Source organism: Mus musculus, chromosome 2 (assembly GCF_000001635.26).
Source record: "Mus musculus strain C57BL/6J chromosome 2, GRCm38.p6 C57BL/6J".
NCBI lineage: Eukaryota > Metazoa > Chordata > Mammalia > Rodentia > Muridae > Mus > Mus musculus.
The window spans coordinates 72,353,761-72,379,153 of record NC_000068.7 but is presented as its reverse complement, the minus strand read 5'-3'; the positions used below and the strand labels follow the sequence as shown (position 1 = coordinate 72,379,153).

The 25,393-nt window shown below is 41.9% G+C and overlaps 1 protein-coding gene across 5 annotated transcripts in view; it reads right to left on the bottom strand.

The window, feature by feature from the left end:
• Map3k20 (mitogen-activated protein kinase kinase kinase 20) overlaps window positions 1-25,393 on the bottom strand; it is a 156,974-nt gene that overhangs the window by 63,457 nt on the left and 68,124 nt on the right. For all 5 annotated transcript variants that reach the window (NM_023057.5, NM_001164791.1, NM_178084.4 and 2 more), the window contains exons 3-8: window positions 23,509-23,596; window positions 14,425-14,526; window positions 10,688-10,753; window positions 7,399-7,427; window positions 7,146-7,283; window positions 434-520 (exon numbers count right to left, since the gene is read on the bottom strand). In NM_023057.5, the coding sequence (NP_075544.1) occupies window positions 434-520; window positions 7,146-7,283; window positions 7,399-7,427; window positions 10,688-10,753; window positions 14,425-14,526; window positions 23,509-23,596 (510 nt within the window). The remainder of the gene's footprint in view (window positions 1-433; window positions 521-7,145; window positions 7,284-7,398; window positions 7,428-10,687; window positions 10,754-14,424; window positions 14,527-23,508; window positions 23,597-25,393) is intronic.

The following is a 25,393-nucleotide window of genomic DNA, read 5'->3' as shown; positions in this document are numbered from 1 at the left end:
GTACTATAGTGGCTCCTGCTGGGAGAGGTAAGTTGAAGTAGCTGAAGGTCTCTTACAGATAGATCAACTCCCGGCCAGTAAAAAAGATGTCCTAAACGCAGGAGATGCAGTTAAACTGTTCCCCTACCTTGGACGCAATGGCTTCTTTCATCACTAAGAACAAACCCCCAGGTTTTACAATTGAGACTGAGAAACTAGTACAGTACTTGTACAATTTTTGATCTACGGCATCACGACGTGAAGCTGCAACAATTAGATGTAAAGGGTCCATTCATGAGGAATAACATCACTCTGACCCTTTGTGCTAGCTCCTACTGCTAATCTTTCCATAAGCGTGAACTTACTTTCAATTTGAAGAAGATGAAAAAGTCTTTTGCAAAACCCCAATACTGTTTTCTGATCTATGCACCTGAATGGAGAAACGGAGTCTTACCTCGTTTTTTTCCACTACAAGCCAAGCTACTTGTAATCCTTCCAAACCTTTAAAGGGGACCTCCCTTGTTAGCATCTCCCAGAGAACCTACAACAAAAAGAAAATGGGATTTTTATTCTGGTACTTTATATTGGTATATTACTGAAAATGTAGCCAGCACTTAATTGTATCCAATTACTAGACGTAGCCAACCATCTGTAGACTCTTCCACAATATATGTATATATTCATACACAGGACTTCTACCACATATTATATACTTTTAGTTCTTTGTATATAAGGAAAAAACTTGTTTTAGAAATTGGAGTGTCTACATTTATAATTTTATATTAGCGATTAAACATGATCTTACTTACCACTCTCCAGTTTTTTCACACATTCCCACAGACTAGGTTTTGTATTTTGTTAGAAAACAGACTTTCTGCCTTGAATCTCAGATATAATTTTTAGATAGTAACCAGGAACTCAACACAGTTTTTACAAGGTTCAATAAAAACAAAACAAAACAAAACAAAGTCCTCAGTTCAAATCACTAGCAAACTCATCTGCCCTATACTGATAGATACCTGTGAAATTCTAGCATATTATAGTTTGGACAAATTTCAGAATGAGTTATTCTAAGAGATCCATTCCTAAATACATATATTATGTCATATTCTGAAGTATAGTGCACATTTAACAAACATATAAGCTGACTGTGCATGAATGAATCTATGCATTCACCTTTGTGTAAAAGTCATGCTAAGTGCAGCAATGAACATCAACGGAAATGCCACAGAAAGGGAACTCGTTCTAGGATGGTGGGTTTAGTTATTCTCTAAACACCTAGCAGTGGAAATTTGAACACCCAATTGCTTCCCCTTTTTATTCAAATAGGCATCCAAAGAATTGGTTTTGGACAAAAGACTGGGTATGTAGCTCAGGCTAGCCTTGAACTCATGATACTCTTGCCTCAGCCTCCCACGTGCTAGAATTGTGTTAGCATGCCAGCCTGATACCACAAAGTGTAGTCTACCAGTACTTTGCAAAGCACAAAAGCAATTCCAGGTTTGTTAATAATCAGAATTTGACAAGCACTATAATTTATTGAGGGCCTAATGTGTTCCAAATCCCCATTGCACGTGTTGCCCTGATCATTATCAAGTCCTCCGATATCATCCTCAGTTTTTAGGTGAGGATAAGAGTTTAGGCAAGTCAGATGAACTTGTCTACATACATCCAGCTACCAAGCAGGCCAGCAGGGATGCAAACTGCTTTCGTACTTGGAGGCTGTGCTCTCATCCCGTGTTATTTTAGGGATGGGGAAGCTCCATTGCTGGAGGGAACACAACAGGCTGAGCTGTAGGTGCAGAGCCCAGGTTGACTCAGGGCGACGACTCGGCAAGGTAGGTTTGGTCTCTCTCTCACTGCAAACCCAAAAGCCTATTCCTAAAGACAAGTCTAGATGGAAGGCACAGCTCTATTCAAGGAAATCCTGTAAGCCTTAAACTGGATATATCGTCATTATATCCTCAGCCAGCCCGCTGTCTTGTTCAAGCCATAGCGTGTTAAATGAACGCTGGCAAATACAAAGATAATTAGCAAGAAAATCAGGGAAATTGGCAGATGCTCCTCAAGCAGGAGAGGAAAAAAAAAAATCCCTGAAGCCTCTTTGGGCTTTTAATCAAGTGTGTAAGGTACTTCCTCAGAAGAGCTACTGAATAATTCTATTTGAGTCACATGAGTGATTAGGAAAGGTAAGGGGCACCCCAGAAGGGGATGATGCTAGCTAGGGGCACCCCAGAAGGGGATGATGCTGGCTAGTGCAGTGTAAGCTCCGGAGGGAGGGGAAGAGTCAGCATAGGAATACAGTCACCTGGCCACCCTGCCTGTGCAGGGGAGAGGCAGCCCTAGGCTGGGCAGGAAATGAGGTCCCTCGATTTCCTGTGATCACCACTCTCTCTTAGTGCTGGGGACAGAGGATGAAGTGTGGGGAAATGGAAATAAGAAGGCAGCTTCAAAAAAGTCAAATGCTTTGGCCTCACAAACACTCAGGTGAACAATTCAGGCCTCCCCTTTCCGAAGTCTGGGGGCAAGCGCAACAGGCACACAAATGTGTGCACAGGTAAAACCTGCCTGGACTCTACAGAGTAAAATGCAGCCCCCGCAGCCCCCGAGACTCCGAGAGATCGGAAAGGAATTCATTCTTCACTTTTGTAGACCAAAATGTTTGGCTGGAAAAATATCAAAAGTCTAATCAATGAGGAGGTGTGACCCTGACACAACTGGACTGTGTCACTCCATCTGGGCCTCTGCATAGCTACAGTAGCCAAGGGATTCAAAACCATGGGGACAGAAGAGCAATGCCAGAGCCTCAGGTTGTGGAACCAAAACAAGGTCCAAATAGGGTTCGTCCCACTGTCAGTACCTCCCATAATTCCCCTTTAAGCCCCCAGATTTGGGGATGTACCCAATCGAAAGCAGAACAAGTTAGGGTGGAGATACACACACACACACACACACACACACATATATACACACACATTCAATAAAAATGACATTGACACAAGACACAAGAAGTAAGTTTGTTGAGGAAGTCACTTGGAGGTCTAAAAATACATTAAGCTTATGCCTTGAAATTCCAGTTCCAAGGATGCAGGCCAAACACTGCTGTGATCTTTCACCTTAAAAATATTTTCCAACTCATTGTATATCGAGATGTCCTTCCAGTTAAGCTGCACTCACAGGGAAAATTTCTATTTTCAGTTTACAGAACAGAAACTTGGATGTGGCTGTGTATTTCTGCCTTTTCTCTCACAAACAATAGGAAGCCATTACCTGAGCCAGGCTGGTTCTGGAACAGCGCTCTAGACAAGTTGCAGAGGCTGCCTCTTCAGCTCCTCGGTTGAAGCTGGCTTTGGCTGGAAGCTCCTAGGACAGTAACCCTTCCGCGCTGCCACTGGGAAAGCTTTGTCTGTGGAGGGTGACAAGCCCTGTGCTCTCTCTCACAAGGCTGCCTGTGCAGTGATCATGTACTAAGGGTGTACAAACATCTTTCTTGTAAAAGTTCTCCTTGGAGAAAGAACAACCGGCTGCCTAGCTCTGTTGCTCTGCTAACAACAAGAAGTGTCTTTGGAGGCAGCAGGAGACTAGTTAGTTTTGCCACATGTTCAGATAAAACTCAAGTTTATTAAGCGGAGAAAGACTAAAAACAAAACCAGGCCGCATTTTTTTTTTTTTTAGGGGGGGTGGTGAGTTTCAGAAATCAACTTTTTGATGGCCATGTTCTCTCAGCTATGACCTATGGCGCGTTTTACGTTAGAGCAATGCTCTCCCTTTGGATTCTGCATAACTGTATTGTTTTCTTAGGTAGCCACCACTTTTGAAGTTTGAGGTTCACAAATGTGTACGCCTAACATGGCCTCAATTGGAACAACTATGCACTCTCTGATGCCCAACCGACTGGGAACTCATAAATGCTTTGGGGGTTTTGTTTGTATAAATGGTTGTTTAAAACAACGGGTTCTGGAGAGCAGGGCTTGTACTCTCCCTTACACTGACGGTGCTTATTTAGAAGGGATGGAGTGAAAAGGACACTGTTGAATGTCATCCCAAGTAAGTTCTTATCGTGAAATCAGCAGGGATATACTTCTCTGAGGTTCTGCTGAGGCAACCCAGCATTCTCAAACTTCACTCAAAGAGAAACTAATAATGCCAGATGATTTTTATAATTATTTATTTCATGCAGGACATGCATGTGGTAGTCACACAACAACTTGAGAGAATCTGTTCTCTCCGTCCATGTGGGTCCTTCTAGGGACTAAACTCAGCTCATGAGGTTTGCCAGTAAACACTTTTACCCACAGCGAGCCATTTGTCAGGCCCAGATGCTGGGCCTGCTTTGTTGTTGCTTTGAGACTTTTTATTTTAAGTTTGCTTGAATGTATGTCTGTGTCTGACACAAGTATAGTGTATGCAGAGGCCAGAAGAGGAAGCCGGATCCCAGGGACTGGAGTTACAGACAGTTATGAGCCCCTATGTGGGTGCTGGGAACTGAACTGAGGTCCTCTGGAGGAGCAGCCATCTCTTCAACCCCCTAAACTGATTTTAAGGAGACAATGAAACATTTCTATTTCTGCCACTCAAGGGCAGGAAGGCTCTTGCATGAATTCTGAATTGAGACTGCTATAGTTGGGGGACTGGATAGTTGGGTTCTGAGCCACACCTGGTGTGTGGTGTAGGGTAGTCCTGGCAGTGTGGATTTATGTTGGGAAATGGCTTGTTCAGTGTCTGTTATATCACTTTCCCAGGCAGCAGGATGGCCCATGCTTTTAGTACCAGAGGCTAGGTGAGAGGCAGATCTCTGTGTGAGTTCCAGACAGCCCTGACCTACATAGAAAAGTCCAGGCCAGTCAGGGCTACATAGTGAGCCCTTGACTTAAAAGCAAAACAAAATAAAATCATCCTCCCCCGAAGAAAGTCACACAAGGTTGAGCAAAAGTGGGAGTGGGACACACGTGACTGAAGGCCTCACATGCACACACATAGAGATCCCTCTCTCAAAAGTGCTGTGCCGTCCCTGGAGTGAAAGGCTTTTTATAAACAAATGGAAAACCTACAGCTCCAGGAAGAAAGATCCAGGCAGCACTTACAGAAGTGCTCAGTGAGAACTGACAGACAGATTTAAAGACACAGGAGTGATCCTTAATGTTAGGAGTGTGATCAGCAGCTATGGCTTCCAGGGGAAAAGTCATTCATTCTTGGTGACAGGTACCAAGAGGTCACAGTCTAAGCAAAGGCAGATGGGTACATTTCACACAAAGTCCTAGGCTGAAAGAAAGTGGTATGGAGTTTATTTTCATAAATCCAATAATATTGAAACTAAAAGTTCATTCTCTACACAACTCATAAGTTGTGACTTTAGGTCAAAAATCTCTAAAAGGGAAATTCCAAGACTTGGGGAGAATTGTCAAAGTACAAGTTATATACATGGGCTTCTGGAGGAGGAAACGAGCCAGAGGACCCATCAAGCTAAGTAAGTGAGAACGTGGGTGTCTGGGTGTGTGTCTCTCCTCTGTATACACCTGTACATGCAGGGAGAACCAGCCAAAAGACCCATGTGTTCAGCCACGTTACTGCCTTCCAAACCCCCTTGTTCCACAGGAGTCTCGGCAGAGTATGGCACATTGGCTTCTGTTCCACAGAATAAAATGAGGTTCTGGCACTGTCAAACATGCCACATAAAATTTAAATCAGTCCACGTCTGTATCCAGCCCAGAGACTAACTCAGTAGGTAAACATTTTCCCTAAAGCAAAAAATCATAAATTGTCAAGAGAAGACAGTTTCACAGAAAGCCTAATTTTTCCTTCTGTAGCACGGAGCATTGAACCTGGGGCCTTGTGTATGCCAGGCAGGTGGTTGCTGTGCAGCTAAACCTGAACATAAAAGGCCTTAGACTGTAAAAAAAACCCCTGTTTGCAGAATGTTCAGATGAGTGTATGGCGACTACACTGTAAGGACATGCAACACAGCCTGGGAAGCTAGTCTCCTGTGGGGCTATTGTTTTGTTTTTCCCCTTCCTATCTGTGAGAAGTGTTTCCTTGTTCTCCATATTAATGAAGTTTCCATTCTTACAAACATTCAGAATTAAGAGGAATTAGATATTTAATGCTGTTGCTACTGTTACCATCTAGCCCCTTTAAGACCCTAGACTTTAGCTAAAAATATACAATCCATTTTTGAAATTGTTTCCAATCGCCATCAGGATTCACTCGTCCATAAGAGGTGCCACGGTTTAGGGAGCACTGGCCCAGTGGAAAAGCCCCACATATAAGGACGCCAGCCCGGGTGTGGACTGAAGAGGGAGAGGGGTGCACTTGACGTGTGGTCCTTTCCAGCCACCTCCCCCTACCTCAGGAAAAGGGGGGGGGTGAGCTGTTTCTTACAGCAGTAGTGTCCTTTTGCGAGGTAATGTGTAAAGCAGAGGTGGTGTACACAGCACAGAGGGCAATGAGACCCAGAGACTCAGAATTGCCCATGATGCTCTGGTCTTTAAAGGGATATTCAACACTTCAGGGGGAGAACCATCTTCAAACAAGGAGCCACAAAGGATTCCTTCCAGCAGCAGGAAATGCCCTACCAGAGGCTACTTCCTCCCAAATGATCCTTAGCTGGCTCCTCCCTCGACTCTAGGCTTGCTTCTGCCTGCTGGCATCCACCTGCTTTAACCCCTTAACTTCACCACTTGTTTTCGAAGCATTTACAGCAGACCTGGGCAAGGCTATCTGGTCTAACAACATGTTCTTTTGTAGTTTCGGAAATGTACAAGTTTAGCTCGCTTGGCAGCTCCTGTCTGTCACACGCCATGTGGGCATCTATTATAAGCAAGCATATTCCAAGAGATTTTCGCAATATCAGTGAACTGCACAGCGGCTCTACAGTGGTGCTTCCACCCAGCTCGACAGCGTGCCCGGCAGGCCTCGCGCTGGTCAGGCTCTGCATTATTTGTTTCTCGGAAGCAGTGATGGTTCTTCTTGTTGTAGGACAGATTAGCTCGGGGTCATAAGTGATCAAAGCATACATTGTGACAGCTGGAAAGCCCCTCCCTAATGCTTCCACTGTGGATGACCCAACTGTCTCAGGCACAAGGAAGCTAAACTGTGGCCATTTTCTTCTCTAAGCTGTTGTCCCTTCCTATGTCCTTTGGTAAGCAGGAAATGAGAAACGTACTCACCACACCATAGGAATACGTGTCACAGGTTTCAGACACAGGGAGACTCTGGATAACTTCTGGAGCCATCCATGGGAAAGTTCCAACCAAGGACATGTGTGTTGTGTGGTTATGGAACCGCGAGGCACCGAAGTCACAGATCTGAGGACAGAGGAACCAATGTCAACTTTCTACCCAGTGCTGACGGGAGACTGTTAGTCACAAAGCCATCATCAGAAATGGACAACTCTCTTCAAATGATAAGAAACAGTCCTACCTTCAGCACTCCGTCAGCAGCGATAACAACTGGAAGAAAATGGAGAGAAAGTATGATAATCATTTCTGTTTGAATCACCTTAGCACCAAAGAAAAGTATGGCGTCATGTTTCTAACGTTGAAACCACTACATTTCTAACTTCACGATATAAGCTGGGCGTGGTGGTGTGTACCCAGAATCCCAGGCTGAGGCAGGAGGACTACCACGAGTTTGAGGTGAGCCTAGGCTGCACAGCAGGAACTAAACCTGCCAGGGATACATAAGAAGACCCTGTTCCAAATGCGCGCATTTGTATAAAACAGGTACAGTACCTCATGGAGTTAAGCTTTTAAAAAAAATGCTATCTGCCTAATAGGAAGGAACTCACCAATTCTCTAGATATCTTCATTTTATGTTTTATGATATAAAATCCTGTCTTTGTCTCTGTCTCTGTGTGTGTGTGTCTTTCTCTAAGTCTGTCTGTCTGTCTGTCTGTCTCTGTATGAGTGTGTGTGTATGTGTGTGTGTTCTTCACAGTTGAAGATTCATTTTCTGAAAGGTGAAAACAACACTTATGCATCCATGTGCTTGACAACAGTGTTGAGTACCCACTGGGGTCAAAGGTCACTGCGGCCTCTCCTCTCCTCTTCTCTCCTCTCCTCTCTTCTCCTCTCCTCTCCTCTCCCGAAGTCTTCAGTGCATCAGAGAGACCATTAAACATCCACAATGAAGTGGGGGTAAGTTGTATGATGAGAGAAAGAGTTAATAAAGAACCAACCAAGAGGACCACCTAAGCCTGGGGAGGTTGGATGAGGTCTCTGGCGGGGATGGATGCTTATACTAAGACTTGATGACAGGAAGAGGGGAGCCTGGGAGGGCGAGGAGTTTCATCCACGAAACATTCAGGTGCAGGGTAAAGGTGCAGGCATTCTAGAAGACAGAAGCCAATCCAAGAAGAGGTCTTGTGGGGGATGGAAGGCCACAAAGAATGTGACATGGAAGATGGGCAGGAGGGAGACTTCAGGGGGCTGACGGCCTGCATAACAGCACAGAACAAGAGGCAAGGAGCGGGCTGTGCATGTGGGTGGCTGTGGTCTGAGAGAGACATGGAGTGGGATGGTCAGAGGGAAGGCCAAGGACAGAAGCCTAGGGAGGGTGTCCGGGACTTGTGTAGTAAGCCACTCTGTGCCTTGAGCATGGTGGATGATCAGTACAGCAGATGTTACTAGTGGGTTCGGTAACTGGAGAAAATATCCTGTGTGATCTAATACATATAAATAGTCTCAAAGTAAATGTGGGCTGGCAAGAAATGAGCTACATGCTTGTGGCAAACAAAAATGCAAATAAATACTACTGTTGTATTCAGTTGGTCTTAGATTATCTCCCTGTTCCTTTTTCCTGACATAATATTAGCAAGTGCTTATTAAAAAAAAAAACAATAAAAAACTTAATATGGGGGCTGGAGAGATGGTTCGGTGGGTTTAGAAGCACTTGTCATGAGAGCCTGGTGACGGGAGACAGATCCAGAGACCCATATAAAGGTGGGAAGAGACAACCAACCCCACAGTGTGGCTCTCTGACTTCCAAGAGCATATCATAGCACATGTATGCCCACAAACACACCACACACACACACACACACACACACACACACACACACAGACACACACACAATACGGGTTTATTGTTATTACATTTTATTTATTCATTTTGTGTGTGTACACAGTGTTGAGGCATACAGGCCATGGTATACACATGGAGATCATGAACAACTTGTGGGAGTTGGTTCTCTCTTTCTGTCATGTGGTTTTTGGGGATTAAGCTCAAGTTGTCAGGCTTAGTGGCAAGTGCCTTTACCCACTGAGCCATCTTGCCAGCCCAGAACTAAAGTTTTCAAAAATATTACAGAAGACAAAATCTCACTCCACTTCCCAGTAAAAACAAATTGCCAAAGTTAGGCTGGTATTCTTTTGATATTAATGTATATTCTTTCCTTTTAACTACATAAGTTGTAGTTTTTTTAAAATGAGAAATTCTCCATTGTTAAATATCATTTTCATGCTAACTACATAGGTTTTAAAACATCAGATAACTTGTTTATATCAAAACTAATAGCACAAACTGAAATTGTAGTCACATAACTCTGTCACTTCATCCCGGAGGGGATTAGATTATTTTCTAATGACTTCCTGTTAGCCTGCTCTATATCACAAGATTCTGTCTCAGAAGAGCCAAAAAGAGTAGGAGAGGGTGGGACAGTTTGCTGAGCCAGCTGACTGGGTTAAGGAGAGGCCAGGGTGGACTCTCAGGAGAGCAGCTGCCTACAACTTCCTGTCTTTCCTGCTCTCCACCTGTCAGACCAAGGCCTGCAGGTCCTGGGTGTGAGCAGAGCACCTGGGGCCTGCCCAGGCTCCTCCTGCCCACCCGCAGTCACCACCCATTCCAAGGATCACACTGTTGGCAAATTCAAGTTCTAGCTTCTGTGGTCTTAAGAGTTCTAAAAATAAACGCTTTCCTTCTCCCTGCCGAGAGCCGCTAAAAATGTAGAAATAACTGATAGCAAGGACTGTTTCCTGCCTTGAGCGGCAAACTCCGGTGTTTACTTAGCTAGGTCCACCAAAGCTAACTAATCCTAGTGCCTTTCTGACAACTCTGACGTGACATAATGGAAGAAGGTAGTGTCGAACCCGGCATGCTATTTTAAAACGCTCATTTTCCAAATGATAAATATAGGCTTATAAAGTTTAGGAATGTACAAAAGAGGAGAAAGGAAAAAAGAAAGCCGAATGCCCTTATGTTCTGAATGCCCAAGCATGCTGGTCATTTTTGGGCACTATTCCAGGTACTATAGGTATGCATGACCAAAAGATGTATACCATGTAATTCGGAAATAAAATTCAAAATTGCTGGCAGAAAGCAGCATCTAAAAATAGGAGACTTAAAAATACATGACCATACACTTTGACCTGGCTATGCCAATTTTAGAAAAGATCTCTAAGGAAATAATTAGAGATGTGTTGAGAGACTTGGCCAGAAGGCATTTAACTAAACATTTCTTATTTTAGAAAAAAAAAAAAAATTAACCAATCCAGTTGTCTCCATCCTGGGTTAGACTCACACAGTAGAACACTATGCAGCTCCCTCAAATGACAGACAGATTTTGATATTTATAGACAGTGAAAATGTTTTCATGGTGGTGCGTGAACCTAGCGATGAGTCACACAAACAGAGGAAAGCGCTGTGCTGGCTTTATCCGCAGGTCCGTGCGGACTGCGGTGAGACAGTGAGACTGAAAGGTGTGCTAACTCACCGTTTCTTGACTTGAGGTCTCTGTGGATCACCTTGACAGGAGCTTCCATGTGTAAGTAATGCATCCCTTTTGTAAGGAGGGAGAGAGCGTTAGTGGTTAGTGGTACGGCATCAGTAAGACCACTCAGAAATCCATACCAGGAAAACAAATCTGTATGTTCTGCTCTTCCATGCGTGATAAAAGAAAAATCGCATATGTCTACATTAGTAACAATATCTTTAGCTAAGCTGATACAGGACCTCACTTCTTACAGTAGCTAACAAGGACACCGTGATTTTCTCAAACTCATGCACAGAGCACAGATTGACCATAATGGCCCCTGAGCATCCACTACCAAGTGCATGTGCTGTCCGCCCAGGCTTAGGCTCTGTGGTGCTCAACTTGGATATCTGTGGCCACTGAGCTAGCTGCAGCACTGTCACTTTTCCGCCGGGCCTGGGAGAGGACAGAACTGTGTGGTGTGCAGCTGGTCCACTGATGAGCAAAGGCATTGCGATCCTCTAATAGATGTGCAATACTTACAAAACATTTTTTCTTCTCAGAAGAATAAAATGCCAAATTTACTCTGATAAATGTATGATATGAGTTAATGTACTCTATCTACTGGGTGCATCAGATGTAGATAATTCTATTGATTTGAATGAGAAACTATACTTTAAGATATATTTCATGGTTACTCCTTAAAAGTGTTCAGTCTTTTCTGTTCCAGGCAAAGACAGAATATAGGAAAAACATATTTCTACGCAGTACTTCCTTTCATCTCATGTCCTCTTTCTCAAACAGTGGAGGGAACAGTCCTTCCTCACACCAAAGCCAACAGGATCCCCATTGTTTTTTATGAGATGCCCACCAAAGTAATTTAGTAAGTGTCCTTGGTTTCTCTTTAAGTACATAGAACACTACAATTTTATGAGGAGAATTTATTAATAGCAACTCTCCCTCAACTACTCTGGTTATTATATATTGAGGAATCAAAAGAACAAAGAAAATAACAAAAAGGTTTTAACTCTTGTTACTTAATGATATCACTGAAGAGAGTCAAGTTAACAGAAGTAGTAGCAACTTAAATGACCTTAAGTGATGTAACTGGGATAAAGGGTCTCATTTAATAGCAAGTTCTCCATATTCAAGCTGTGCAGCTCAATGGCTGCTGCTTACATGGTACTTAGTAGTCTACGTGACTGAATTTCATAGTTATGTCTTCCTTGCTTTAAACTCAAATTTCCAAATAATTTTCAGGTATGGTCTATTTGACTATGACTTGAAGCAAGACTAGATGGTTTTTGTACTTGCTGACAAAGATTTCAAAAGGGAATATTCGACGATAAAACCTTACAATGTAGACACTGCCTGACTCTGAGTCAAATTATCAGAAGCAAAAGTACTATAAATTAATGGTGCGCGGTGAGTTGTACCCAGCTCTGAAAACTTGATGTGCATCTACGTGCTGTAATCACAAAATTCCATTCAATCTGTTTTTTATGGAGTCTTCTGCTTTGTTTTTATTTCAAACCACCGAGAAGAATTGAAAAATGCTCTCTCCTGCTTCAAGTATTTGTGAATTATTAATATCTGACCAGTCCCACTGTGGAGGTTTGGGAGAGCTTTGGACTGAGGTGGGACTCAAGCTGGCCTGCTTTAATTGTCTGCTGTATACAATTGCAGAAGTTCTTGCTTCCCTCCTCCCCCTCCTCATCAGGAAGAGGATCCTTGCAGCTTTGAGGGCAGCTCTCAACAGCAAAGACGTTGAGCAATACCTATTTCCAAACGCATGAGTCAAATCTCAGAATGAATTATTCATTCTCTAATGTCTCAACATATTATTGCTTCAGTGACTTCAATCACGGTCAAACCAGAAGCGTACAGGCTGGATTTGAAGGAGAAACAAGAGTCAAGTTTTCCTATTTAATGTTTATATGTCACTGGAGGGGAAAGGGTTGAAATCAGTCGTAAAGTCTTGATTCCTTTTTCCTTTTGCAGACCATCTGAGATAATTCCCACATATTACATATCACTTAGGAATATGAGCAAAAGGGCCCATTTTCTGAGGGCGAACACATAAGAATTTGTCGTAGGGAATTAGTTCTCTAATCAGGCAAGAGGGATCTCATTAGCTTTGTGGACTTTTGCTCTTCCAACCTTCCTTCTCCGGCAACTCTGCTTCCAATCTGCTACTCAAATCTGTTCCTTCTCCTCCCCACTCTTCTTTAGCAGAGAGGCAGCTCTCTTGGGAGAGTGACAGCGTTACTCTGGAGCCAAGAGGTTTGGCTCTCAGATAGGACCATGTGACAGTCGACAGAGTGGGTGCTGCAGCTAGAACAGGAACACTAAGGAATCGAGAGCACAGCTGGAAGCTGTCACTTGATTTGTTTGCTATCTATCCACCCTAAGTACCATTAAGTAATAACAGGAGTGTAATTAGCTGAGCACCCAAGACGTACGTCAGTAAAGAGCTGTGAGGGCTGTTTCCATCTGTGTAGGTGCGTTTCCACAATGCTCAGGCAACTGCCAGTGTCAGCATGTCTCTTTGCCTACTCACAGGTGCTCCATGTGGGCTATGGACACTCACAGGTGCTCCCTGTGTGCTATGGGCACTCACAGGTGCTCCCTGTGTCCTATGGTCCTGCAGAGACGTGACAGTGATATTACATGAAAGCATCTTAAGAACATGGAATGTTAAGACAAGTTTATGATGTCCGATGAATGAATTCATAGCTAAGTTCATCATCACAGCTCAAGAATTAACTATCCCATCCAACCATCTTACAGGTAGCGACTGGCAGCATTGGTTTAAAACTTAGTTTGCTTTCTTTTACTTTTCCTGTTTGAGGAATTTGGTGGGTGCTAGCTAATCTTTACCTTTGCCATGAAAGCAAAATATAAGCGGCTTCCCTTATTGAATGGTAAGTGACTATATATTTGCTTTGTAAGAGACCTTTGTAGGAAGAGAGTGTTCCAATGCAAAGGTGTTAACCACCCAGCTAAAGTGCCAACCACTTCTGCCCAGAAGATCCCAGACCACAACTGTGACAACCACAGCCAGTTCTTAGAGAAAGGCGCTTGTAAGGCAATTCAAATAGCTCTGACTAAAACCTCAAAGTTCCCCGGTAGGAAAGTGCAAAAGAGGAGAAAAATTAATAGGATCTGAATGGCTTCACCTTTGCAGGAATTTCTGGGTAGGAGGAAGAATCAGGAACCTGGCTTGGGATTTTATATACTTAGAATAATAAGTTTCAAGGGGGGATATTCAAGTTCTACTACATATAAAATAAAGTCTGAGCTACCTTGCATGCAGGCCTGTGGTTGCTATTTTAGTACATTATTATGCATTCAAAACAGGCCCAATCCTACCATAAGTCACATTTTAGACACCTACGGAGAGACTTTCAGGACAACAGAACCACAAGTTTTCCATTTAATATGGTGAGTGAGTTTGTTAATTACAGTATCACCAAAAAAAAAAAAAAAAAAAAAAAAAAATCTCTGGCCTGAAACTTTCTGACTTTGTAAAACTTGATTTTGGGGGTTGATTAAGAAAACAGAGAAAGACAAAGGGAACTTAGTAATGGGAAGGCAATAACCTAAAATATTTGTACAGTGAGTTGAAATATTTTTACTAAATTTGATCTGCAAAAAGAATGTCTGCAGACACAGAATAGAAGACTTCCGAGAGAGTCTCTCAGGTCAGAGTGGGAAGACACTGCCCACCTCTGAGGGCTCACAGCAAGCAGCGTTACCTTTGGCTACGTCAGTGGCCCAGGTCATGATGTGTTCCATGTCCATCTCTTCACTCCTGTTGCTGTTAATGTAATCATACAGGGAGCCCAGGGAAGCATATTCTGTTTTAAAAGGAATGAGTGCACGATTAGTTGTGTTTCAGAAACCAGACTCTACACGTTAAACATGTTAACGAACTTAAGATGTTACGATTACGTAAGTGCCGCCTTGGTCAGTGTCTCCTCACAGTAACAGAACAGTGACTAAAGCAGGTTTATTCTGTTTCTCCAACTTGATGCTTATTTCTTTCTCTTGCCCGAGTGAACGGTCAGCAGCCTTTGTACGTTGCTGGATACTATGGTGAGCACAGAACTTGTCTTGTGCCCAGCCTTGGGGAAACAGAGCTTTCCAATCATTAAGTATGATGTTAGCTACAGACTTTTGTAGATGCTGTTTATTGAGAAAATTCCTTTCTACTTCTAGTCTGCAGAGATTTATCTTATCAGTGGGTGTCATAGTCTCTCAAGGGCTTTCTCTAAGGATCGGGATATCGCTCAGAGACAGGGTACTGCTAGCACACCCGGAGGACCTGTGTGCAGTCCTGTTACACAGAAACACAAGAATCAAAGGCTTCTTCTGTACCTTCTGAAATAGTCATATTTCAAGTTTTAGTCTCTTCCTTTATTACTGTTATTGTACCTTATATTAACTGATTTCAGATGTTATGTCAACACCTTGTATTTCTGAAAATTATCCCATTGGTCATGGAGTACAATCTTTTATTGATATTTACAATTTAATTAAAATAAAATGACAGCATTTCTTCTCACCTCCCTTCTACCCTTCTCATGTCTAACCTTTCTCCCAAACTCATAGCTCTCTCTCCTCTAACCACTGCTCTATATACATCTAAGTTAATAAACATAGAAGTACAATAGTGCTGGCCACTCTTACTAGCTAACCAATCAATGACTCATCCCTGGGAAAGACCAAGTCTCCCTCCCTCAGCAGCCATTAACTGCTTGAAGCTCTTCATCCAGGGAGGTTTTCCCCATCTCCCTTGCAGTGTCTGCTGTTGTTGGAGTTGTTTGGGTCTTGCTTGAGCAGCCCTGTCATGGAGTACACTCTATTAATAAGTGACTGGGTTCTTCATGCTACTATGGCTATGGAGTTTACATTGCATGCGTGAGGGAAACTGACCTGTAGTTTCCTAGTCATGGCTTTGGGATAGAAATAATATGGGCCTTATAGCCTTCTGACCTCTGTCTTCAGAAAGAGTATGGAGAAGAAGGGTTGATATTATTTCTTCTGTAAGTATATGACAGAATTCCCAAGGCAAATTAATTGTCTTTTCTCTATGGAAATATTTTAAACTAAAACTAAAAACCTAAGTTTTTCTTATACATACAACCAGATTTTTTTTTGAAGTGAGTTTTGTTGTTGTTGTTGTTGTTTTATTTTGTTTATTTGAGACAGGGCCTCGGGCAGACCAGGCTAGACTCAAACTTGCTATGTAGCTGAAGCTAGCCTTGAATTCTTGATATTCCTCCTTGCATCTCTAAGTGCTGACATCATTACAAAAGCCCAGCTCTTGAAGTCAGTTTAGATCTCTGTATCACATTAGGAGATGGCTGACTATATACACACAGTCTCATTTATTAGCACAGAGGCTTAGATCACCCACTACAATCTTCTGAAGGCCCCTTACGAACCACAGTGTTTTCTTCTCTCCATCCATGGCTTTGCCGATGTCTTTCTTCTCTTTTTCTTAGTCGATCTGGCTAAGAATTGATCAGTTTGACTAACTGTTGAAAACCAAGACTTCTGCTGAGTCCCCTTGCCATTTTCATCTTCTGTTTCACTGCACTGTTCTAACATCTCATCTTTTCTTTCCCATGGCATACTTCGGACTTTAGGCTTCCAGAGACTACATGGTCCCTGCTCAGTGCCACACTCTATAGTTCTGGCACGTTTACACTTTATTTTCTTCTAGTTCAAATGCTTAAGATCCATTGTGATTTCTTTGGGGCTCTAGTAGGCATTTAGAAGCATGTTATTTAGTTTTCAAATACTTCATGCTGCTTTTCACCATGTTCTTTGGTCACCCATCTCTAATATATTGCATGATTGGAGAACATGCGTTAAATAGTATCAATTAGTTTTGATAAAATTACTATTATTTAGTGGCCTGACTTATGCCTCCGTTAGATGGTGTGCTATGTATATGCAAGTTAGGGTGAGTTGGTTGAGGATGTTCTTCAACTTCTCTATACCTCTGCCAATTCTGTTTAGATATTCTACTAATTACTGAAATTAATTAGTGTTGAATTATTATTTTATTGCTATATTAATATATTGACACCTTTATCATTATACAATGGCATCATTTGTTTCTTGTATTATATGAAGTCTATATTGTATGAAATTAGTATAGAAACTCCAGTTTTCTAATGGGTATAACTGGTATAGAATATCCCTCTCTTTCTTCTCATTTCGACCTGTGTCTTTGATGCTAAGATATGTGTATTGTAGGCAGTGTATACTTCAACCCTGCTTTGTCATCTTACCTGAGAAATCTCTGCCTTTTATTGGAATATTAAGACTATGCATATTTAGTTTAATGAATGACACAATTGGGTTGACATCAAACATCTTTTCTTTCTCTCCTGTCCTCAGTCAGGTGTTCCTTCCTTACTGTGTCCTAATGTTTTATTTTACTTCCTTGATTTCTTTAGAGAGTTATTTTCAAAGTTGTGTGTGTGTGTGTGTGTGTTTGTGTGTGCATGCCTTTGTGTGGATATGTATGCGTGAAGAGGCCAGAGGTGTTAGATACAATCCAGGAGCTGAAGCTACAGGTCATTATGAGCCATCTGACATGGGTGCTGGGAGCTGAACTCAAATCCCCAGTGTGAGTAGTATGCATGTTCTTTTTATACAGGCTCTCATTATGTAACCTTGGCTGGCCTCAAGCTCACAGGCTGGCCTCACATTCACAGAGATCCGCCTGCCTAGCCTATTGAGTGCTGGGATTAAAGCCCTGCATCGCCACACCAGGCTCTTAACTGCTGAACTATCTCTCTACAGCACTCTTGAGTTTTTCTTTAAATAGGGTCTCCCTATACAGCTCAGGCTGGTCTCAGATTCATAATGGTATGCTTCAGCTTCTTGTGCCCTGAAATCAGAGATTCCTGCCACCTTCTGATTAATGTGTTTTTAGTTTTTTGAGTGACTTTTTTCCTGGTCACTCAAGGGATGATGAAACACATTTTATAGCCCAATAACTTCAGATTACTAATCTGAGATATAAAATCTTTTATATGCTTTTCTCCACCATGACCATTTCTCCCTGATCTTATACTATTATTGTAATGTGATAAATCTGTATAAATCTCAATGAAACATTTATTGGTCTATAAAATTGTTTTTAAGCATGTTATAGAAGAGAAATGAAAATATATTTAAAGAATATTTATGTCACATTTTTTTTTACCATTTCTCCTCTACCCATGAATTCTTTCCTTAAATTTTTATCACTGAGTTACTTCTGTCAGCATAAGGACTTTTCATTAATATGGCTTTCAACGGTTGCTTGTTTCCTCAGTAAGGTTTACACTGAAGCCCTTTTTGCTAACTACATGTTCTGAGCTATTCCCTCCCTATGCCTTGTTATGTCTTATAAAGCAATTCTGCCTGCTATAAGCTCACTCATTCTCTGTCTAATAATATCTTTATAGTTATGTCAGTGTTAAAAGACTTTTTCCTTTGCTTGATACAATCTTTTCTTTCAGCAGGTACATATTATTTTATTTACTGAACATGGGAGTCAACACTGATTATATTGTCCCTTATATGGAGGTGAGCCATTTTCCCCTGACTGCATCCATGACTTTCTCTTTGTCTTCTCAATGGTCTGACCAGGTTTGGGTGTGAGCTCTTGTATAGTTCACGTTAGATAGCTTTAAATCTGCGGGCAGCAAAGCTAGTATCTTAACTTCTACGTCAAGGGAGTGACCTCGTCTGCCTTTCTGGGTGTCTCACTGGGAACTGAAGTCTCACCATATGGCTCTACACCTGTCAATCACTTAATGTTTCCCAAGCAGGTAGCTTATTGAGTGTCAGTGTAAAGTATTTGTTTTAATTCTTTTGTGTCAGTGTGAGAGAGTAAAGCTCCTGATTTTATTGTCTTCATAACAAAGCCAGCTTAGACCTGAGTCACATGGCCCTTTCTCTCTTCTTATCGACTCCTAGTTAAAAAGTTTACATTTCTCACTAGCTGGCCTTCTCTTAGCTCCACACTGGGCTTAGCACACTCAAGTCTCAGCACAGCCGTCTTTGTCATTTCAACCGTTTTGCAGAAGCAGGCTTAGTATGACCTCTGTAGCCACTCTGTTTCCTGTCCTTACACAGTTTTCCATGGCACTCAGAATCCTTGCCCTTATGATACTGTGTCACTCCGCAGGGTCCCTGCTTGCCACAGTGTCCAGCGGGCCTTAGAAACGTTCGCCATGGTCACAGGAGCAACATTGGCACAGAAAGCAGATCTTTTTTTTAAAAAGTCGTCAATACATTAAGCAAATATATCCTTTGTTTTCTAAGGCTTTTTTTTTTGTAGTTTTATGGTAATGATAGCAGGCTCTGAAAATGCAATTATATACAGTTATCCCTTAGAACCCTCAGGGGACTGAGTCCCCCATCCAGGCACTTAAATGTATGGATGCTTAGGTCTCTTCTATAAGAGAGCACACACACACACACACACACGCCCTGTTCTGTAAACAAATGTGTTTTTTAAATTGAAATATTTTAAAATTACAGATGGTATAAAATTGACACACATTCATTAGAAAATACACTTTGAGCTATGGTCCCTTCTTGCTAATCATATGCAACATGGCAGTTTTTGTACTCTCTTGCCATACTGAACAATAGCAACAGTAAACCATGCCCTCCACTCAGTCATGAGGGTCACAAAGGGAACCTCTCATGTTCTATGGTGTACTGTGTTGCTAAGCTATGATGTTTAATAGGTTAGGTGCACTAACTCCACGTTTGTCTGGGATACTGACAATTTATGGTGGGCCTACTGAGAATGAACCCATTGTAGGGAGAGGAACATCTGTACTTAGAATCAGCCCTAGACACTCACACTAGCAAATACAGTTGTGGGTACTCTGTGAATAGAGAGTTTATATTACATTGCTTTCTATCACCCCCCCACCCCATTTCCATCTCTTTCTTTCTCTCCTTAGTTAGTTAAATTCATGAATGGTGAATGTTTGCACGTGGAGGTCCCAGTGTTCTGTTGTTGAAACAAATATCATTATCATGAGATTTCTTTATAATAAAGTACCATCAAGATGAACCTCAGTTTAGATTATGACCAGCAGAACAAATGAATTTGGGTAAATGTCTGCAATCTGTTATAAAACGTGACATTTGTCTTTAACTGGCTTACTTTAACCAGCCAGTATCAGAATATGCAAATTAGATGTGTCTATTATTGAAGTAAATCAAAATCAAGTTAAAGGAAATGAGTTTGGGTACTTAATATTCTGTGGTTGAATAGAATGAGGACTTAGACCTGATAACAAACCATGCAGAATTAGTATATTCTCTTGATGCATGATGCAGGACGAAGTGATACATAATAAACAAGAGGTGCAATCAGCCACTGAGCCCAAAGATGCAATTCTCTATACTTTTGGGATTCCAAGTCATGTTTTCTCTGGAACACTGGGACCAAGTCTGATACCCTTCCATCACTCTTAGATTACTAGACCCTTCAATGGAATGTTCCTCTGATATGGCTTGGCATGAATGAGTCATGTGGTCTAGCACCTAATCACTCTGCATTCCTGTCTCAGGGGTCTACATATGTTAGAGTATTAATGGGTTTCCAATGGGGCTGGAGAGATGGCTCAGAAGTTAAGAGCACTGGCTGCTCTTCCAGAGGACTCAGGTTCAATTCCCAGCACCCACATGGCAGCTCACAACTGTCTGTGACTCTAGATCCAAGGAAACACAAAGAGGTTTCCAAGAACAAAAAAACAAAAACAAAACCAACCAACCAAACAAAAAACAACCAACCAAACAAAAACCCCCCAAACCATTATTGTATCTTTTCTTTTGACCTTGGAATCTAAGTGTCTAGATGTTCCATTGTTTTATAGATTTCCTGGGAGATGTTAATTTCTCCTTAAAGGAAAAAAATTGACAGTTGCCCTTAATTTCCTCATAAGCAGTCCTGTAAATCTATGTGAAAGTGTCCCACAAAAATACATGCAGAAGTGTGCGCATGGACTCAGTGATTTTCCCAACTCTGCTTCATTAGCGTTGGAACAAGTTCTCCTATCTTCCAGTGTGCACTGCAGTACTGCCTTCTCTATCCCTGGTAAACCATCCTTTCAAGTGTAAGTGACAGCAGTTGCCTGCCCTAACAACCTTTTGAATTAACAAAAATCTCAAGCTGAATGAACTCAAGCCATTCAAACTTCTTCCCTCAGAGGCTCCAACATCTGAAACACCATGAGGTTCACACAAGTGATGAGTTAGCCCCAGCAAGGCATAGCTGGTCCATGCTGCCACCTACACACTGAGTAGGCTTCATCCTAAGACTGTGGAAGTTTGGTTTAAATGGCTTGAATAAACAAATGTTTAGCTGAAACTGGATCTCTAGGCATAAAGATAACTGTATTAAGGTGATAATGCTTTCAAGCAACAAAATGGGCGAAGTGGTCTCCAGTAATCAACCTCACGGGTTCAATATGAAAGCTAGAAATATATGATTTTTCTATTATGTCATGATTCTGAAACTTATTTTAAAGAAGTATTTGATGTTAACAGTTGCTTACTTATTGTCTTTAAGACATAAATACATGAGGGAACAGACCTCTCTAACCAAAGAATTTGAGTAGGTAAGGTTATGAGGTTATAAGGAGAAACACCTGCAGAAGGGAGACACAGAACAAAGCCTGGCCAATCAGATAAGCATGCAAATAAAATCAAACCACCTCAGGACTGATGGCTCTATCCGATGCAGTGGCTCAGACTGGCAAGACAGCTTGCCACACTTCACACTTTCCTGGGCACGGACCGTAAAATCGTGGAAAGGGATTCATATCTCTTTATCTTCACCTCGGGAAACTGGAAAAACTCATCCGAGTAACCCTGTGCTAGTTAGGGTGTTTGTCTGTCTGTCTGTTTATTGTTTTGTCATAACCTAGAATTATTTATCTGGGAAGAGGATTCTCAGTTGAGAAAATGCCCCAATAAGATCATATGTAGGCAAGTCTGTAGAGCATTTCCTTGATGACTGATTTGTGCAGGCTCAGTCCATAGCTGTGGCAGTGCCACCCCTGGACAGGTTGTCTTAGGGTTTATAAGAAAGCAAACTGAATAAGCAATGAGAAGCAAATCAAACATCAGCCTTCCATGGCCTCTGCCTCAGTTCCTGCCTCCAGGTTCCCGCCCTGACTTCTCTGCATGATGAACTCTAATCTTAAAGGTAAAGCAAATCCTCTCCTCTCCAAGTTCTCTTGGTCATGGTGTTTATCACAGCAATGGAACCAAGGCAAGCCCAGTTAAGCTCCCCTTCTCCATGTGTTAAACTTCAAAGGAAAAAGAGAAAGTGCCATTTCTAATCCCATTAGTAGACAGGAATAATAGATGCTTGTTACAAATGTCAGCCACAAGCTAGGGTCAGAAAACTGGATTCAGACCTATGGTGATCATAACTAGTCAAAACTTCAGTGCAGTGCACTTGGGAAAGGGAGCTGACTGGAGACTGAGTCAGATACAAACTTAACATTGAACCAGAATCCTGGCAGCAAAAGTGTGGCATGGTTCACTCATAACAGCAGAGCTGTTCTGGGGTCTGCACATTATATGGCGCACACGTTCAAGATAAGCATTGCCAAGTGCCCATTTTGGTACAGACCAGAGGCTGCAGACTGGGGATACAAATCCCTCCACCTAACGAGAATGTAAAAAAAAGCTACGAAGAAAGAGCACATCAAACCACTAGAGGACGGACATCAAGACATCAACGCAACCTGACCCTGCGAAGAACCAGTGACCCTTCCAAAACTGGCTTGCAGGCAGGAGGAGCACTTGGACAAGAACCACGTGAGGTGTCTGTGGCACTCTGCCTCTGCTGCCTGCCGGGGACCACGGAGCAAAGGTAAACTGAAGAGCTTCAGCCTCTGTCTTATAAGATAGAATTATTGTTTACTTTGCAGGATTTTTTTTAAATAAGAATTTTATAAGCACCCACAGAGTTCTTTCTATTATGAGTGTTTTGTTGTTGTTTTTTTTTTCTCTAAAGACAATCTAAATCTCTGCCATTATAGTGCAGGAAAAGAGGGCATATCTCTGAAGGTTTCCTTACAGTTTTCATTGGAGTCAAAGAGTTGCCACAATAAAGGACCTGACCAGAGTTGTCCCTGTAAAATCTAGCACTGCAGAGAGGCAGTGGACCTAACCTTTCCCCACTGGGAGGTACAAATCTAAGTGTAAAGTGTTTTAAAATCTGTGTCTTTTTAGTTTCTTGTGGCGAAAATTTTCACCTGTTCATTTTCATTTTCAGAAAGGGTATTTCCATCAGCTAAAAACTCCTGCTCAAAATTGCGTGATAACTTAGCTCAAGGTCGTTATTAGTGCAGATGACCAGACCTGAAAAATACGGTCGTCACATAAGAGACCTGAAGAGAGGGCTCTAAGGGGAGTAGAACGGACTGCAAGAATTACAGCATGAACATCTCAAGAAATCTTAATTTACAAAAGGTCACAGAGTTACAAAAAACATCTCTCACTTCAACTAATTAAATGAAATTTTAGTTAAATGGCACCTTACGTATTGGCAATGCAGCTGCAGGTGCATTTGAACAGCATCCACACAGGTATAATTAGCCACAATTAAACATGGGTAGAGGTGGAAACACCATTCTTAATTATATTGATATAATCAGTTTTATTAATGCTTTATGGCAACAGAAGTGACGCCTGACAGTAGCACACAACAGAACCGAATGGTAAGCATTTTCGCATCTGAAGGAATCGGAAGCCGGGCAACTGGGGAGGAAGACAGTCCAACGGTGAGCTCCTACCTGTGACGATGCCATAGTTGGGAGGTTCCAGAATCACTCCATAAAACTGGATGATGTTTCTGTGACTGAGGACGCTCAGGATTTCTGCCTGTACGAAAATCAAATGCAAAATGTGTAAAGTGTCACTAGGTAGGCTTCAGATTCACTTTCCCTCCTCTTACAGTTACTGAGACATGTTCGCACTCAACAAGCAAGTGATGCTGACAACACTGCCTGCGGAACCACGCCCCAAAGTAAGACCACGTGACGGTGGTGGAGGCCAGAGATGTAGACAGGATATTTATTTTCAATGAAAGCCCTTTTTCTAGTAGCTAAATATATATACATATATTTTTTTCTGTATAATATCTCTTTGTGGGCAGAGGTGCAGAAAGCCTAGGCTTTTATCAGTTGAGAGTCAAAATTCATCTAGAGGCATTCAAGTACTAAGGAAGTGATTCTCAGCCTCCCTAAGCTGCGACCCTTTAACACAGTTCCTCATGTTGTGGAGACCCCCCAAGCACATAATTATTTTGTTGCTACTTCATAACTGTAATTTTGCTACTGTTATGAATCATAATATAAATATTTGATATGCAGGATACCTGATGTGTGACCTCCAAAGGGGTCATGACCCATAGGTTGAGAACTGTGTTACTGATGTTATAGATTTGCTTACATTCTGTTATTTATATCATCCCCCTTTTAGAGTGATTTTCCAATAAGTAATTAGAAATACATTATTGCTGTCCTTCCATGGAAAAATAGATTCCTGATGTATGTTACAGTTTGAGATACATTAATACTAGAAAGCGTCCCAAGAGTGGCATGGCAAAAAAAAAAGTTACATTTATTAAATTTAACTTTTAAGATTTAAAAAAAAATGCCATAGTAAATACTTGTTAATAGCTAAAAAAGGATATTGTGTGTGCTGGATAGTTTTACTTGATACAAGCTACAGTTATCTGAAAGGAGGGAATCTCAACTGAAAAATGTGCTTCTATGAGATTCAGCTGTAGGGCATTTTCTTAATTGGTGTTTGATGGGGGAGTGCCCAGCCCACTGTGAGTGGGGCCATCCCTGGACTGGTATTCCTGGGTTCTATAGGAAAGCAGGCTGAGCAAGCATAGGGAGCAAGCCAGCAAGCAGCACCCCTCCACGGCTGCAGCATCAGCTCCCATCTCCAGGTTTGTGCCCTATGTGAGTTCCTGCCTTGACTTCTCTCAGTGATGGACTGTGGTCTAGAAGTGTAAGATGAAATAAACCCTTTCCTCCCCAAGCTGCTTTGGTCATGGTGCTTCATTACAGTGATAATCACCCTAAATAGGACATAAATTGGTACTAGGATTGTGGGTTATTCCTGTGACAGACCTGACCACGTTGGGGTTTTTGTTTGTTTGTTTGTGGGGTGTGTATGTGGAGGGACTTTGGATAGGAGAGCCATTGAGTGTTCAATGCTTGTGAGCTGCTGTGCGAGAATTTGAAAGATGGGAATATTGAGGGCAATGTGGTGGCTGGGAGCCTGCCTGGACTATGAAGTCTCAAAGGAAAGTTTAAAGACTATTAGGGCCATTTTGTTATTTTGAATTGGGATTCTGTGGTTCTGGTAGCTGGGGCTGAGGAGCTGGCCATGGTTAAGATACCAGAACTAACTAGGACATTGTTATAGAAATCACATATATTAAAGTCTCACTACTTTATGGAATAAGCTATGGTTAATCAAGAAATTTGAAATGTAAGGAGGCATAAGTTAAATACAGAAAAGGTTTAATATTTCAATTATACCGCTTACTATTGGCAACCAGAAAATGCATTTTTAGTTTTCCAGCTTAGACAGGGGATATCAAGAAAAAAGTCAGAAAAGGCCCTGGTGGAATCCGCACACTGTGAATTAGTGTGGGTTTTG